The sequence below is a fragment of the Triturus cristatus genome, chromosome 1_2 (genome assembly GCF_964204655.1).
Source record: "Triturus cristatus chromosome 1_2, aTriCri1.1, whole genome shotgun sequence".
NCBI classification, from domain to species: Eukaryota; Metazoa; Chordata; class Amphibia; order Caudata; family Salamandridae; genus Triturus; species Triturus cristatus.
Window position 1 is genome coordinate 1,110,752,839 of NC_140580.1, and position 18,631 is coordinate 1,110,771,469.

At 43.0% G+C, this 18,631-nt stretch overlaps 1 protein-coding gene across 1 annotated transcript in view; it reads right to left on the reverse strand.

The window, feature by feature from the left end:
• PSMB7 (proteasome 20S subunit beta 7) overlaps window positions 1-18,631 on the reverse strand; it is a 170,913-nt gene that overhangs the window by 137,964 nt on the left and 14,318 nt on the right. Inside the window, exons 3-4 of the mRNA XM_085613751.1 lie at window positions 13,220-13,317; window positions 1,947-2,087 (exon numbers count right to left, since the gene is read on the reverse strand). Coding sequence (XP_085469877.1) covers window positions 1,947-2,087; window positions 13,220-13,317 — 239 coding nt within the window. The remainder of the gene's footprint in view (window positions 1-1,946; window positions 2,088-13,219; window positions 13,318-18,631) is intronic.

The window sequence follows — 18,631 nt, forward strand, 5'->3', positions numbered from 1 at the left end:
TGTGGTTCCTCCTCCCCCCCCCAATCATCATCCTTGCTTCCTCCTTTCCGCCCCCAATCATCATCCTTGCTTCCTCCTTCCCCCCCAATCATCATCCTTGCTTCCTCCTTCCCCCCCATCATCATCCTTGGTTCCTCCCCCCCCCCCCCCCATCATCATCATCATCATCCTTGGTTCCTCCCCCCCCCCCCCCCCCCATCATCATCATCCTTGGTTCCTCCTCCTCCCCCCCCCATCATAATCATCATCCTTGGTTCCTCCTCCTCCCCCCCCCCCCCCCATCATCATCATCATCCTTGGTTCCTCCTCTCCCTCCCCCATCCTTGGTCCCCCCCCCCATCCTTGGTTCCTCCCCCATCCTTAGTTCCTCCTTTCCAACCCCCCATTCGTGGTTCCTCCTTTCCTCCCCCCCCCCCATTTGTGGTTCCTCCTCCCCCCCCCATCCTCCTTGCTTCCTCCTTTCTGCCCCCCCATCATCCTTGCTTCCTCCTTTCCGCCCCCCCATCATCATCCTTGGTTCTTCCTCCCCCCCCCCATCATCCTTGGTTCCCCCTTTCCTCCCCCCCCCATCATCCTTGGTTCCTCCTCCCCCCTCCCCCCATCATCATCCTTGGCTCCTCCCCCCCATCATCCTTGGCTCCTCCCCCCATCATCCTTGGCTCCTCCCCCCATCATCCTTGGCTCCTCCCCCCCATCATCCTTGGCTCCTCCCCCCATCATCCTTGGCTCCTCCCCCCATCATCCTTGGCTCCTCCCCCCATCATCCTTGGCTCCTCCCCCCATCATCCTTGGCTCCTCCCCCCCCCATCATCCTTGGCTCCTCCCCCCCCCCATCATCCTTGGCTCCTCCCCCCCCCCATCATCCTTAGTTCCCCCCCTCCCCATCCTTAGTTCCCCCCCTCCCCATCCTTAGTTCCCCCCCTCCCCATCCTTAGTTCCCCCCCTCCCCATCCTTAGTTCCCCCCTCCCCATCCTTAGTTCCCCCCTCCCCATCCTTAGTTCCCCCCCCTTCCCATCCTTAGTTCCTTCTCTCCCCCACATCTTTGGTTCCTCCTCCACCCAGCCTTTGTTCTTCCCCCTCCCAGCCTTTGTTCTTCCCCCTCCCAGCCTTTGTTCTTCCCTCTCCTCCTCCCAGCCTTTGTTCCTCCTCCTTCTCCCATCCTTTGCTCTTCCCCATCCTCCACCTCATCCTCACCTCACCCCACCCCACCCCCTCCTCACTGCGCAATAAGTTAAAAATCTAGCATTTTGGGCGAAGTCACCCAACTGGCTCATCCTGTACCTCGTTCCCGCCAACTCATCCCCAGCATTCCTCGCTCCTAGTCTTCCCTCTTCCATGTCTGGCCCTTAGAGGTGAGCTTAGGGCTGCATAATGCACTATATAAATAATGAACTAATAAAGGCATAACAAATGAAGTATGTAAACTCTCCACATTCAAAGGAGCAATATCAACGCGCTTTTGAATTTTTTTTTTTTTTACAGAGTTTTATATAGCGCAAACTTGACCCGAAGGTATCTGGTATCAGAGCGCTTTACATGAGCACCAGTTGCGTTGCATGAGGACACATTCATTTTTGTTAGGCACGGGGAGCTTAAGTGATTTGCCCAGAATCACAGGATGCTGCGCGTCCTTGCCAAGACTCTAGCCCGGTTCCCCAGATTTGAGGTCGACCGCCCTGGCCGTCAGGCCACATCCTCTCCCCTCTCTATGGTGCAAGAGATCATCCTTCTTTAAAAAGGAACTCTTAACTACCATGTGGAGTGCTTAAAATAACTCAACGTTTCATAAACGACACAATGTTAGAGAAAAGCTCACCCTTTGGGATTCATTGTGAGCAGAGGCTCAAAAGTATCAAAGTACACAGAGACTTGCACGTCAAACTACGTTGTGTGTATAATTTCTCAATACTATGCACATGAAAGATCTGCAAAAGACAGTAGGTACCTGAATAACATCTGTTTCAGCATACGATTAGCAGTGGCAACTCGAGGCAGACGTCCGGTGGAAAGGGAATGGAGCTCCAGATTGGAAGATATGAGTTGAGTGGTCATTTCTGTATCTGCTGCTGTTCCAGCACCACAGCAACTAAAACACATGTAGAAAATAACTTAGTAAGACCATCAAGGAACGAAAGAACGTATAGCCTCCTTACTTGTTCTGCATTTATTAGTCAAATGCTTATTGCACAGAAAAACCAACATTTTCTGATGACATTTAATTATTCACGAATGTCAAAACATGTAAAACAGCAAGCAACTGAGAGTACTGCAGATGCACCCCGAGTCGTGAATACACCCTACATGGCCACATCATTCTAGAAGAATCACCATATTTTAATTCCAGTAGGGTGCTGAAAGTGCTGAAACTCAAATCATGAATCGTAGACTCATTAACCGCTGGGTAGGAAGGTCAATCGATCCAAGTAGAGGGCATCATAGCACTAAACATCCTACAACACCCATCTTCAAAGAGAGGCAGACCCACACGTTCAAGAGTTTGTGTTGCCCAAAGATCTCTTTCCTGGTGGCAATCTTCACTGTAAATGGCTCATATTTAAAGCAAGATTCAGGTACTCCAAAGCAAACCGTAAAATAAGCTAGAGAAAACACCAAACAAAGAAGTAAGGCAAAATTTGCAAAACCTGCAGTTTAAATAAGCTTTCTTTTCTCGTGTGTTCAAGTCCCAAAGGGATGTGGATTGCAGCAAGATGATGTATAGATTTTTTGGTAAATATTCTAAGCTTCTTTTCAGTCACTCTAATGAAATGTGACACTGTAAATATAAATAAGGCCACTAGAAATCTATAAGTCGGCTGTTCTTTACACAAATACATTGTTACCTACAATGACATCTGATGGACGTTTTGCACATTGTATTGAAAACATGTTTTTAGCTCGAACAGTTAAAATGCTACCACAAGCCTAGCACGAGTATGAAACGCAATGTAGCACTGAACATTTTCAAAAATGTACTTGCTACCTTTCATCTGTTGACTGCTGTACGTAGGCTCTGGAGAGGCGGGACTTTCAAATGGAGCTAATGGATGGATGGGGCTCGGAGGGAACACTAAAAATACATTGTACATATATAATTGTTGTAAGAGATTGGAGTATTCCTAGAGGGAGGCGAGAACCCACCTCAAAAATAATCACAACCGTGTCAGGGTGAGCCACTAAATAAACCTGAGCATTAACCCTCTGGAAACCTCGCATAAAGCAGTCAGGCTTAACTTAAAGGCAATGTGTAAAGCATTTATGCAGTACACAAATGGGAATACATGTGAAAATACACCAGAAGAAAAATCCTAAATTTGTTTAAGACACGAAAACTACAAAAATCCAAACAATGGAACCGGACTTCGGAATTTTGGAAAAGTTTAGGGACCAAAATAGCGCCAGGAATTGTTACTCGCCAACTGCAGTAGCTGGTTCAGCTTGACCAGGACAAAGTCAAAAATTGTGGCCAACCGCAATTGGATTCAGGGACCACGTATGTCTCGGTAAAAAGTTTATCTTTGGACTTGGTTACCATAATGGAAGTCAAAAATCCTCACGGGCGTTGCCTAACTTATGGCAGGAAAAATCCAAGCTTGAGAAATTTGAGCTTCACTCACAAACTGGATTTCAACTTTTTTGGAGGTCTGATTCTTCCAGAGGAGCAAGAGGGTGCAAATGAAGAGGGATCTACAAGGCTAGACACCTCCGTGAGGCTCAGCTCGGATTTGCTGCTACAAAGACCACCATAGCAGGAGCAAACTGAACCCTTTGCCCCGCGGCGAAGCAGCTTTGTGGTTGGTCCCGGTCTCCCATCAGTTCTCAGAGCAAAAAGTTGCCAGATTTCAGGAAACTACAAGAGTACAATTTGACACCAATCAAAGGCCCAGGAACTTTGGGGACAGCATTGGGGTCAAGACTCACTCCAGAAGAGGCCAGCAGAAGGTTCCTGGGCAGATCCAGTTAGAGGTGGTCAACTGGGAATGTAGGAAAAGGCCTCTTGAAACATGTGTACCTGTAGCCCAAAAAAGAGGTCAGACTTATGACCCCTGGAGTCCACTACTTTGTCCTGGGTGCTAAGGGAAGAGCAGGTCCAGTCTTCGAGGCTCTTCTTAGGTCGCAGACAGCAGGTCCAGTCCTCTTCTGTTCTTCCACAGGTCCAGAAGTGATCTGAGAAGTGCACTGGGGATGCCACATTTATGTTCAGTGCCAGCCTACGGGTGGAGGAACCTTCTGGCCACTCCGTAACCAATGGGGCAAAAGTTCCCAGGGGTGATTCAACACCTTTTTGCAGCACTTAGTGTGCGTTTTACTTTAAACTAGCCCACAGTGTCCCTCTCTACCTAGAATCAATATGTTAGAACCTTTCTTCCTCTGGTCAGAGCTCACTGTGGCAACCCAGACATGTGGCTAAGATAATGGCCAAACCCTCACTCGAGATCACTCAAAACTGGTTCTTAGGCAGCCCCCCCCCCCCCCCACACACTGGGTTTGGAGTCAAACTGACTTGGGAGGCAGAAATAGGTGTGAGCTGCATCTGTCAGTGACACGGTAGGCACTCTTTGAACCTCAAGTAGGGGGTGGCACAGCCCTCCCAGGCCACCCTGCTCAAGGGAAAAAAACACCTCTCCACACCAAAGTCTTATATCCACTATCTGGGAGCAATATACAGAACAGGATTGGATTGTAGAATTTATATAGCTCACGAATGCCCAAAGGCGTCTAGGCGCTCAGCAGATGGGAGAGCCAGAGTTCATGTAGACAGAAAAAGAATTGTGTTAGTTTGTAAAAAGCCAGGTCTTTAATAGCTTTCTGAATCCGAGCAAAGTTGGACAGCTTTTGATATTTATGGGGAGTGAGTTCCATAGTTTTACTGTACCCAGGACAAGGCTTCTTCCTCCCCAACGAGCTTTTTTGAATTTGGGTGTTAGAAGGAGTTTGCTCTGTGTTGAGCATAGGTGTCTAGGTGGATGGTACCAGGTGAGATGTTTCAAGAACGCTGGTCCATTTCCGTGTACAGCTTTGTATGCTAGGCATTTGAAGTCTATTCTTTTTTTCATAGGAAGCCAGTGAAGTTTTTTTCAAACCTTCTGAAATGGATTGGAATTTGTGAATATCTAGCAGCATTCTGGCAGCCACGTTCTGCGCTCGCTGAACTTCATCAGGAGTTGTTTTTGAAGGCCTAGGTATAATGCATTTCCGTAGTCCAGTCTGGCCATGACTAAAACTCACTAGTGTTTTTACTGCTTCTGGGGGAATGAAGGTACATGCTTTGCAAATTGATTTTAAAGTTAGAAACACCAGGGAGGCGACTTTGTTGACCTGATCTTGGAAGGTAAGCCTGTCATCAAAAATGATGCCAATGTTCCTCACTTTATGTACTGGAGTAGGTAGAGCTTCCATGCTGGGGAGCCACCAATCCTGTAACCTAAGGAGGTCCTCCGAGTAGGAGAACCTCTATTTTGGTTCCATTGAGCTTTAGACAATTTGTCCCCATCCATCGGTTAATGTGGGACATGCATTGTCCGAAAAGATCAGCTGTTTCATCGGGGTTACTTGAAATGGACATCACAATCTGGGTGTCATCCACATAGGATATTAGTGTGAAACCAAATTGCCTGATATTAGCTAAAGGGGTCACGTAAAGGTTGAACAGGGTGGGGCTCCGAGAGGAGCCCTGTGTACCACATGGCAGCGAAAACTGCTCAGAACAGGAGTTGCCGATCTGAACATATTGGTATCTGTTGTTCAAATAGGATTTAATCAGCTTTTGAGCAGCGTTCTTGACTCCTGCCTCCTGGAGCCTTCTGATTAGAATGTTGTGGTTCACGGTGTCAAAGGCCGCTGATAGATCCAACAGGATCGAGACGGGCTTGGCACCTGCGTCCGGTATTGCCCGGATCTCCTCTGCTGCCATAATCAGGGCAGTTTCTGCTCTGTGCTCTTGTCGGAAGCCATACTGAGATGAATCTAATAAGTCTGCAGAGGAGATAAAGGTCTTAAGTTGGGTGTTGAGGATTTTTCCAAGACCTTGGCCGGGAAGGGAGTCCTTGCTATTGGTCTGTAATTGCTATTATCGCTGGGATCTAGATTGGGTTTCTTTAATAAAGAAAGAATTGACCCACTTTTCCATGCGCCTGAAAAGACACCTGAGATGATAATTTCTTTAAAGATTTTACTGAGATGCTCGCTGATTATATCTGGTGCCATGTGAAATAAGCTGGGCGGACAAGGGTCTGAGGGTGCTCCGGATTTCATTGATTTAATGGTCAGCAGGACTTGTTCTAAAAATTGGGTGGATCGAAGGAGTCCAGTGCCTTGATTGGGCAAGGTGGTGTTGTGTCGTGGGTGACTGCCATGCCGTTGTCCCGGTTAGTAAGGGATTCAAAGATGATTTGAACTTTGTCTTTGAAGTACCCTGCAAGTTGGTTGCAGAATTCCACATTAACATCCTTATTTTGAGGTTCAGGGAGTTTAACTAGTTACTTCAATGTTGTAAATAGTGCTTTGCTTGAGTTGCCTGCCTGCTGTATTTTATCCGAGAAGTAACTTTTTTTTATCCATTTTTTTTTTTTAATAAGTGCTCAATGATGGGGCATATGAGATTTGGTCAGCTATTGAGTAGTTATTTCTCCAGTGTCTCTCGGCTTTTCTGCAGAGTTGTTTGTTAGCGCATGGCATCACAGAACCATGGCACGGATTTCTTAGTGTGCTTACTGGCGACGCTTTTTTCCAGTGCCATCAAGTTTACTGCAGATTTGATCCAATTGGTGAAATTACTTGTTGCTAGGTTTGTTTTGAATTTTAGATCCGGTTTAGAGGATGCAAAAGTGTCTTGCAACTGCTGGGGTGATATGTTCCTCCCATTCCATTATTAATTATCTTGTGTGGTATATGTGGGCTGGGAATGTGGTGTGTGGCGGTTACTGTAAATAGGAAGGCTCTATAATCTGACCGTGAAATTGGCAGAACCTCTTGTAGTTCAAGATGGGGATTGGATGTGAATATTCCATCCAAAGTGTGACCAGCATCGTGTGTAGGATGTATGACTTTATGTTCCAGCGAGGCGCTGGCCATAATCTCTATTAATGATGCTGTATTGCGGTCTTCTGTATTTTTGAGGTGGTAGTTAAAATCACCTAGTATGCAGTAGACCTCTGAGTTAGTGCTTGCGTCTATAATTGGACTGATGATTTCCTCAAATTTGTTTTAACTTTTCAAACTGGGAGGTCTGTATAATAGTGTCCCCTTAAAGGTATAGTTATTGCTTAAGGTGATTCTAAAGGAGAGTTCGCAGTCAGAGCAGCTTCCTGCTGGTGCCCCTTTTACATCCAAAGAGTTGTTGGCTATAATCGCTAATCCTCCTCCCAGTTTGTCTTGTCTGTCATTTTTAGTTATAGTGAATCCTTGAGGTATAGCTAGGGTCAAGTCAAGATTAGATGTACTATTTGCCCAGGTCTCAGTGATGAAAGCCATATCTACTTTGTCGGTGGTCAGTAGTTCGGCGAATTCAATGTTATGTTTTACCACGGAGCGAGTGTTGATAAGCATACCTGTGAATGTCTTGGGGGCTGGTGTGTGCCCACTTGAGATGTTTTTGTCTTTGGAGCACGCCTTTGTTTTTGTGAAGAGAAACTTTGTGTTGCAGTGAGGGCATGACTTGAGCTCTTTGAATACATCGTACTGATGGCAGGGAGGTTTTAACAATCCGGTGGCACTTGTGGAAAGGCACATTTGTCTTACCCAGGAAAATCATAACTTTCTAAAAGTGTAATTTTCTAAATAGTAATATTAAAGCAGACTTTACCATTACAATAGATTAAATTACTTTAGAATAAGTACTTTAATCATTTTTCTAGTTGCTCCAAAACCAGAATGAAGCATTAAAAGTTATAACGTAACCCAGCGTTTTCCTATGGGAAGGCTAGCCTTGCCAAAGATAAAAACGACGGAGGTCTACAATGTGAAACATTAAATATCCATGTCCTACTTTTTAAATATGATGCACCCTGCCATTTGGGCACTGAAGGCCTATCTTGAGTGTGATGTATAGGTATTACAAAGGAAAGTTTAGGCCTGGCAAAAGGTTTAATCTGCGAGGTTGAAATGGCTATTTGAAACTACTGACAGAGTCTCCAGACCAGGAGATATGTTCCACTGTCCTTTTGTAGTGGGTGGCACGATGAGTGCTGCAGCCCACTGGTAGCACTAAATTTACAGATCCTAGGTACACGTTGTACCACATACTAGTTACTTATAAGTATGTTAAATGTGTCAAGTCTCAAATTAAATGTGTCAATCAGGAGTATGCCAATTAACGTATATTTAGAAAGGAGCGCACGAGCACTTCACTGCTGATTGGTAGGAGTAAAGTGCACAGAGCCCTAGGACCAGCACAAACTGGTTCAGCATAGGAAGGCAAAGATCTGTGAGAATGCCACACAAAAGATGGTCCTGTTCACCAATTGTTACGGGTAAGGAGGGGCCATGACTCACGAGAGCTGGGCCATTAACTGCGGGTAAACCAAATTTAGTGCCCTCTCAATTTGGGAGGAGAAGGGGGAAGGTGAGGGGGGACAAGAATCATGAGCTCCATGAACAACAAAAAAGGCAAAATGTGCAGATGTATGCCAGCAACCTTCAGAAACTGTGTTTAAATGGCAGCTCTTGTGCCCCTCTTGAGGTCGGCATCTTGGGCGTAGGCCCAGCTCACACATGCTAAAGGCCGCCCCTCTATACAGGGATTACTCACCTGAGCAGTCTCTTCCGGCCGGGTTGCAGAGTAGCGTGCTATTCGCCAACAAAGCCTTTCAATACCTCATCAAGGTTACAAACACTATATAAATGCAAACCTTTTTCCCTTTTTAACCCCTCCACTCCTCAATCCAAATAACTGACTAACATATCCACCAGTCAAACTACTTCATATTTCACTATACTAATTTTCAACACTAATTCTTTATGGGTTCCGGAGAAGCCTGCTACTCGCCAGAAAAGCGCTTCAACACCCATCAGGGGTAACAGGCGCTATATGAATGCAAACCTTTCTTTCCCTTCTATACCTCCGCTATCCTTCTCACTCCAAATAACGGACTAATATCCACCACTCAAACTACTTCATATTTCACCATACTAATTCACCACTAATCCTTTATGGGTTTCCGGAGTAGCGTACTACTCACTAAAACAAAACGCTTCAACACCCCATCAGGGGTAAGCAGCGCTATATAAATACAAACCTTTTTTTCCTCTATCCTCCTGCTATCCTTCCGAATCCAAATAACTGACTAACATATCCACCACTTAAAATGTACTTGCATGTTTCACTATACTAATTCACCACAAATCCTCTATGGGTCCCGGAGTAGCGTGCTACTCGCCGAAAAGCACTTAGACGCCTCGTCAGGGGTAGTAAGCGCTATACAAATGCAATTACAATACAATTAATGCTCTGACTGCGTGCTTTTTCCTCTGTCATCCACTGTGGCTCCTCAAATTTGGCTATTGATTCGCAATCCACCTACAGATTGACTTCCATTATTCAACATGGTGCACTGAGCACAGTTTATAAAAATTAAAAAAAAAAGGAAAAAGGAGCATAAAGGGTCAGAGTGACCTGACCTCCACAGAATACATGCCCTCCTGCTGAGAATAAAATCATTAATAAAATAATCATTTTTAACATGGGATTTGCAAATCAAAGTTTTGTGAATCCTAGACCATCCGTCGGCTCCGCAGACCCTCCTGTGCTTAAAGATTGAAGACTACAATATAGGATTCAACAATCCCATTACACTAAAAATGAAAAAGTATTCAGTGAATTACAAGTGCGTTAGGCCACCACAAAGCATGAGGGTTGGCTGAATGAATCAATCACTGTGGGAGCAGGGCCTGGGCACAGACCAGCCCCTAAAGCAAACCTCACACTGCTCAGGGAAGGCCTTGCACACTTGGGTTTGTTCACCTGCTTAGGGTTGGGTGCAGGATCTGGTGGCCAAGCCCTGCGGCTAACCTCCTATTGCACAGAGCTGGCAGCTGTGCACAGCTGGGGTCGGCTTCCTGCAGAGAGCTGGATGCAGGTCCTGGACAGAGACCAGGTCGTGCAGCCAGGAAGACACTGCACACGGCTGAAGGCCATTCGAATTTGGCGTGTCAAGTAGTGTTTAGTTAGGTCTTAATGCCTGCCGTTGAAGGGTGTTGTGCCTATGTGGGCATTTCCTTTGTCATGTTAAAATTATTTATAAAGCGCACATACATCGACTGGTTTCTTGGCGCGGGATACCGTAAAATAACTTACAGCTTATAAACTCATTCTTATGCTTTTGAAAACAGCCATGTTTTCAAGAGTTGTCTAAATCTGAGATAACAAGATGTTGATCTAATATTAAATGGGAGTGAGTTCCAAAATCGAGGGGCAAGAACAAAAAATCTAGCACCTCCTTGCCGCTTAATTTTAAAAGGAGGAATGACCAAAAGGTTGAGGTGCGAGGACCTCAGATTGCAAGCAGGAGTGTACCTATGGATGTGTGAAGAGAAACTCAGGGCAGGTGCCATGCAAGGATTTAAAGATAATACATCCGATCTTAAACGCAGAGCGCCATTTCACTGGTAACTAGTGAAGTTTCCTCATCGGGGAGGGAAATGGCATCTTCTTGGTAGTCGGTAAATCAGTCCAGCCGCCTGATTTTATACCAGCTGTAGTATCTCTATCAGATATTCCGAGAGACCAAAATTTGGATTCGGTTAGTCAATATGAGAGATGAATAATGCGAGAACATCATGGACAAGGGCTTCAAAAGTGAAAAATCTTCCAATTTCTCTAATCTTCCGTAGCTGGAATAAGCAGGAAGAAACTACGGACCCAAACTGAGGCTTCCTAGAGAGATTGTTATCGAAAAGAACTCCTAGGTTACCCGCTGAAGTTGTGGGTTGGGCGCATGCCCAGTTTAGCGGGCCAACAGTTAGAATTCCATGGATTTTGGGAGCCTCCAACCAGAACAAGCTCTTTAATTTCAACTGATTGATGTATTTTTGGGGGGAATTCGAGAATGAACTGGAGTATGATTGATTGTAAAAAAAGTTGAACATCAGCAGCATAGTCAAAAGTGCACACGTTCATTTTCCTCGAAGTCTGTACAAGAGCAGGGGCGATCCTTGAGGTACACCGCAGGTCAATTTGACCTTACAGGAGCTAAGAGGGAAAAGTCAAACAGATTGGAAGCTTTCTTTCAGAAAAGACAAAAACCATTTAAGTGCTGCTCCCTGAATACCACAGCCGCGACACGATCCACCAAATGTTCATCAACCATGTCAAACGCCGTGGATAAATCAAGAAGCACAAGTGCAAGCACTGTGACAGTTCACAGGAATATCCATGGTATGTTGATGTGTGTCAAGAGTCCTTTTGAATATGTTGTGTGCTTTGTACTGGTTGGGTAGATGGAGAGGGAGGGCAGTGTTAATAAAAATATGTTCTTTGCGTCGATGCAAGACAAAACTGGTGAACAACATTCTGAATAGTATCTGCTAAATGTGTTCTGTTTACAACATTAAAAACATTTTACAAGGCACTGTTATCACCTTTGTATCAATACCTATGTGACTTACAGTGTCACACTGAGGACAACACATAAATGATGGGTGGAATGCTTGCAGACACTAGCATTTGCTCCTCTCTTATGTTCCTCTTCAGAGAAGATCTGCCCCAACAGTTCAGATTGGACTGCTTATCATGGAGCAATGCCATGGTTGATTTGTATTTGCTGGTATGAAGTGCAAAGTAAGTGAAAAATGATGGGACTGGAATGTGGACTGGAGCAAAGGCCAATGGCTGAGACTATTGTAAGCATTCCACCCATCACTTTGTGCTTTCCTGGATGCAACGTTCTATGTTCCACGGGAAGGCCCAGACACGGATCTCCTATTCACTGTGCCACGTGACTCAAGCTTTAACTCACTGAGGAGGCCTAACTAGGTTAAAGCAAGTCTGGGTTGCTTGCGGTCCCAGTCAGGGAAGTTACGGCCTAGCGGTTTGAGCTAGATTGTTTCTTCTGGAGCAGAACCTGATTTTATATGGCTGGTCGTCTTGGACTGGAGCAAGGGTAGAGCAAATACTAGGGGCTGATACTTTTGCAAGCATTTCACCTATTAGATCAGCGTCTTCCTCAGCTTGAAGCAGCCACTGGATCCATTTGGATAGTAGCCGACAATGTGTGCGAAATGGAGTGGTGACTGAAGCAATCAGGGATTCCAGTGATAGTGTGGTAGTGTTGTCAAGTATGGAGCATGATGCGGTCAGTGTCTTGATCTGCAACAAAAAACAAAGTGATGGGAGGAATTCTTGATGTAATCTCACACAAGGGTAATCGCATGGGCTAAATTCCTGTCTATTTTCCCACTATGTCACTCCAGATAAAAAACAGACAGTCAGTGTCTTGTTCAGTAGGAGGTCTATTACCCTTCTGTCGCAGAGGGTGACAGTGGAATGACTGGTGTGAAGCACAGAAGCGTGGATGAAGCATTTGGCTCAATCCACTTTGTGATTCTCTTGCAGTCGAGCTCACCATCTCAGGTGGTTTTCAGTGCTCCCACAGCCAGGACACCATCATAACGTATACTAAGAAGTGTAAAAAATAAAAAACAAAGGCAGCATGTATCTTCCATCAATATACGCAGGATCTGGAAAAAAATTCCCGTAGCCATAAAGAGCACCCCAAACTGCTCCAAACTTGGGATAGAGTTGAAGGCTCACCTCTTTAAAGAACGCTGCCTCACAATGCATTAACTGTTCATAACCCAGCTATCTTTCCTAGCAATTATTGACTTTATTCTGGTCTTTCCATTCTGCACGACAGAACTCTGCTGGCTTTTGGCTAGGGTTGTGCTATAGAAACACTATATACATATAACATTTTACTGCAGACTGATCTCATATACCATAGGCAGAGTTTTGAGTTAGAGTATGTATAATGGTTGCTGGCAATCTCAACCAAAACAGAATGCAATTTACACTCCCATAAAATTAGATAGGGCTAAGGCACAGGTTATCAAAGCTTGGGAAGCACAAGAAGGAAAAACTATCTTCCTCTCCTAAAGAAAGTTTCAGCGAGAGAATAAACACCCCACACTCCCAATGAATATTCTGCAGAGCACAGCATCTTCAATCTAGCAGCAACACAACTGTACTTTAGCAATCCCAAGAATTTGATTCAAATGTCCACTTACTAAATATTGGGGGAAATATAGTGTATTTTCGAACAGTTTTTGTCAGCCACAATCATTCCTTCAGTTGCTCTTGTATCAGCACCAAGAATTATACCATCCTAAAAAGAAAAGAAATAAACAAGATATTTGTTTCATCTCAATTGCAGTTACTTTTTTGTTCAGTTTTGTGTATTAAGATTGTCTGTTCAGATCTACAAAGGCCAGCTGGGAGCATATCATAGGTTTATCATGCATCAGCGAACAAAAAAAAAAAGGTCCCATTTAATTTTGCGATGAGAATAGGGACTGCGGAGTTGCTTATGGATTTGCGCCTTAGCATTAGATGCTGAAAAAGCATTAAATAATACAGAATGGCAGTATCTTTTAGAACACTAAAATGGTGCATAACGTTCTGCAAAAAAAATGCCAAAATGGTTAAAATCCTACATGCACAACCAATTGTCAATGTACTTGTAAAGGAATCTTATCACCCTCATTCAAATTAGAGGCGTACATGATATGGTTGTTCCCATCCCAACATTCTAGCTGCTATGTAAAATAAGAAACAACAAACAGATACATGGTATGTACACCATAAAGAGGGACACTGGAATTATGTAGCAAAACACACAAGATGATGGACGGATTGTTGCACATTGGCAAAACATTCACCCCCAGTCACAGATCTGGGTTTAATCCATCGTTATTTTGCTCACCACCCCACCCCAGTTCAGACATGGCCATATGGAATTATGTGGCAAAGGAGCACCAAATTATGCAGAGGTTTGACTAAATAATGCAGCAAAAAAAGTCAAATGTAGTGAATTTTTTATAGCATTATATCATTATTTTCTAATTTTTACACATAGAAATATTGTCTAGGGAAAGATTTCTCATTTTTACCAGTTTAACAACCAAATACAGAAATGAGCAACTGAATAATGACTAGCTAACCTTTGCAAAGGGGCTACCCGGTGCGCAAACACATGCTGCAACGTTTTTAGTAACTTTAGATCAGTTTGAGCTAGAAATATTTTTTTGTTAACATCTGAAGAATGTGCAGCAGATGATAGATTATGTGACAAATCCATAATTATGCGAAAAATAGCTGCAACCACATTATCACAAAATTATAGTGGCCTTGATCATAAGTAATGAATTCAAGATGGCAACATATGCAAACTACTTTTTATCTTTCTAATTGGCATTGGAATGTTCCATTTACAATCTAGTACAGTAAACTCAAGACTACTCCAACATATCTGGGTACAGCTCCATGACAAAACAGTGGTACGCCCATTACCAAAACTATGTATGAAACGCCATATTACAAAGTACAACAATTGTTGGAAATAACATTCAAAAGCAGTATAGCAGTGTATCTGTCACATCCAAGTGAATACAGACAAAGAAAAGGAGTCTATAAGATCGCCACTGAAACTCTCATGGTCAGGTAGACTGAAAACTATTAAAACATTGAAAATTCTTTATCCTACCACGAGGTTACCAAAACACTGCCGTTATTCTTCAGGAAACTCAGCATAAAACTATCACACATCCCCCAGAAAGGGGAATATTCCACGATATCCCTAACAAAACTAAGACATCAAACAAGAAAGCGTATTTAGGTTTCCAAATTTCCATCTCTACCAAGAAGCAATACAGATATCATAAGCATGATGAGCAAAAAGATCCAGACAACTATGACACAAAGGAACAAGTCAAAATAGAAGCTTCGCTAACTAAACTCATTCCTCTTCATACATTCCACACTGCAAACATCTATGGGCTCATCTGCTCCGCAACTGTGGTGATAAGGACCAAGAAAACGCTAAAATATACGAAGGAGGAAGGCCAAACAAAGGAAAGATGGCTCAATAAGTGTATGTAGTATGACAAAGATTGCACACATCACATTAGTTGTTCTGGCATAAATGGATGAAAAGCAGAAGCATGATCTTAACTCATACTCATCAGGTGATCTCTGTAAAACATGCGCTAGAAAAAACACGTATCCTGCCCATAACTGGATAAATAAGTTACTAATGCTTGCTATCCAAAGAACAATGGCAAAATAGAAATTCACATTAGAAACCGTATATAACTGGGTGACGAATAAGCAATCATTGGCTCCGCACATACCAAAAACTGCAATTGTACACAAATATACCAAAATAGAGACCAAACTATAGGAGGAACAACTGAAACCTATTCTATTAAAAACACAAGGAGATAAACCTAACTTTTGATATGAGAAAATAGGGAAAAGAACCAGAACATGTCAAGACTGGCCTCATTTACCCAAATGCATCTTCTTTAGTCTCTACAAAAAAACATTCTCCTGTAGAATTACACAAAGCTAACAAATGCCGGCAATGCAAGAACATGGTGCAACTATGAAGCATATGCTCTTCTTGTACAACAAACTAAAACAGTATTGGTTCATGGTTGTCAAAATGGTACTGGACATCATTACCCCTTATACAACAAATTATTATGCAAGTCCTTCCTTTCAACACTGGAAAACTCACCATTGGAGAGCAGTCCCCCACCAAAAAAAAAAAATATATATCAAATTACGGAATAACCTGATTACTACACTATAGAGAATACCAAGCAAATGGAAATCCCCCGAAGCATAAACTCTAGCCCAATGGGGGAATACAATATGCTATACTCAGACAAATTAAAAATACCATTACTACACCTAAAATCATCGATATATTCAAAATTAGACTTTCTAATTAGACAATCTTCAAGACCTACCTTGAGAGACCCCTCCATAGTGACATTCAATAAACCTCTGAGTAACACACAGCATGTGGATACAAGCCACAAATGAAAAGATCAGAGAATCAAATCCATTCCCTTTCCATATCCTCTAACTCTGCAAACACGAAATCATAACCCACATCAACATGATTTAATAACTGCTATCAGACTACCCATCTTTTTCACTTTCTTTCTTATGATCTATTTAATCATAGTCCTGCATCCAAATAGGATCATATCGTGGTGTAGTGATGTAGCTGAAACATCAAAAAAAGAAATCATTGAACAAATGAAGTGTTTTTGGTACTTTTTCACGACCCAATGTAGCAAACATAGATCAAAGTAAGATAAGTCAGTGGGTCTCCATGACGTCTCAAAAGCAAAGTCAATGAAAATTGGGAAGGGTACCGCTCGGATGGGCTTCCAAATGAACTTTCAAGGGGTTTTAGAAGACTATTGGCAACGGACATTTTCAGGAGGCAGTTATGAGGAGAGCAATTACACGGAAGAGGCTACACACCTATCATATGAAAGAAGGTAAAAGTAGACATGAACTCATCCTAAACGCAGATATAAAAATATTTCCAAAAGTTTTGGCATTAAGAATAAATACAATTAGCTCAAAGATAGCTGCTGTAGAACAATAGTGCTTTATATTGGGACGGTGGTTAGCTTAGGCAGATTTACCTTGTCTAGTAGGGCTTGGAGACACCACCTCCCACAATACCTACTTTACATGATCACCGTAGGCACCAAGAAGGCTTTGGCAGGATGTAGTGGGACTTTTTTGGGTAGAGAGGTGTAATGTATATATTTTAATTTTAAATGCAGTCTACCGGGATGGTGTAAGCGTTATAGAATCAGCTTAAAACTAGGACTAGTATTCACTAAATATCTTGATCGGAACCACTGACCTAGAGATAAAGTATTAGATGGTTTTGTTTAGAATGGATTTTCAACATGCTTTGCTTTACAGGATTAATAAGTATTTACGTTTTACTAATAGCTATGGAGATGATAGGCATGTGAAGCAAAGGATTATTATGGAATATGTGCTGTACCTAGGGCTACAAAAGATTGTGAAAATATTGCACTAATAGCCTTGAAAAATCGAAAAGGACATCTGAGGAGGAAGTAAACAACATTTTTATGAAATTGTCCTAAAAGTATTTATTTAAAGCAAACTTTTGCAAAGGTTTAAATCAAATAATGGGATCACTAAAAATGGAACAAACAAGAGTAACATTGAGATGATCATTTCATTTAAACCAACAATCAAAACTCCTTCAAATGCCATTTTTTGTTCAGGAATCGACGATACAGCTCATTCATGTAGCAGATTCAATCAATCTGACTTGAAAACTTGGAACCCATAGCAAATATATTTCTTTTTGGGGAAAAATGCCACCTAAAACAAAGGGATGGGCCATTCTCTATCAAATATGACAAATCATTACTGGGAAGATGCTATGTAAACATTTGGTTTATCAGTTGTATATACAACTTGTATTTAAACGCAATTTCAGTAAGGAAAAGTGATGCATAGTAAAATGGGGACAAGCAGTAGAATGGCCATTTGATTTGAGGATAAATTGCAAAGCACTCTGAACTTGTAGATATTAAATCCAAGACACACTAATCTTGATTAACCGGTATGGAAGAAAATCGTACAGCTGACTGATGTAAGAGAAATAACTAATGTGTCAACTATTGCTAAACTACAGCAGGAAAGGACCATTCTGAGTTTTCCTAGAAAAACTTCAAGGAATACCAGCGCCACAGGCAGAAAAAAAACCTTCCCCTGGATGTGAGTTATCACGCACACCTGGCCAGTTACTGCTCTGGACAAACTGCCTTTTCCACTACCATTGTCTGGCTAGACCCGGTGTCCCTCAAAGCAGTGACAGGGGTCCCATATACCTTCACCTGGTGAAAGTGATGACTTCCACCCTCGGGGGATCACAAGCACACCCCCTGGACCTATCTCACAGCTAAGGGAGATCCGGCTTAATCTACCCCCAGCCGACTATAAAGCCCTCTTCCCTTCCCCCTTCTCAAAGCAGAGGATTGAAAATGGCTCATCTTTGACCTCTATTTCACTCTGTTGGGGGGGAACCTATGCCACCCATATTGAGGTTATTCCCAGGTACCTTCTTATGGACCCTGCTGCTAAGACAGAGGCCCGCCTCTTGAGAAAATCCCGTGGGGTCAGTGAACTTACTATCAACCCAGGGTGTTGGCGCAGCACTGCAATGTAAAACAAATACTGAACAGTGCTCCTTTGCCATCAAATTGTACAGTCCTTGGTAATCCTTCATATCACTTCCCTTCACCACAACCATCCAGTGCCTTGCAAAAGTAATCCACACAATCCACCACGGACTAATGGGGCAGCTTCAGAGACTGGTCTTCAGGGACCATATGCACCTCCAGAGAAAGCTCATAAGCTTCAAATCACTTATCGAGGTCATCCCCCACAACAAAAGTTAGGCAACATATATTTGGGAATGTGAACCCTCTTGTCTCCCTACAGGACACTGTGGTTATTTGGTCACCATTAACGCAAGAAAAATCCAACATCATTTTAGAAATTTGAATTCAAATGTAACAAATTATTGGACGCCAAAATGACAAAAATCCAATTAGAACGGGAAAGATGCA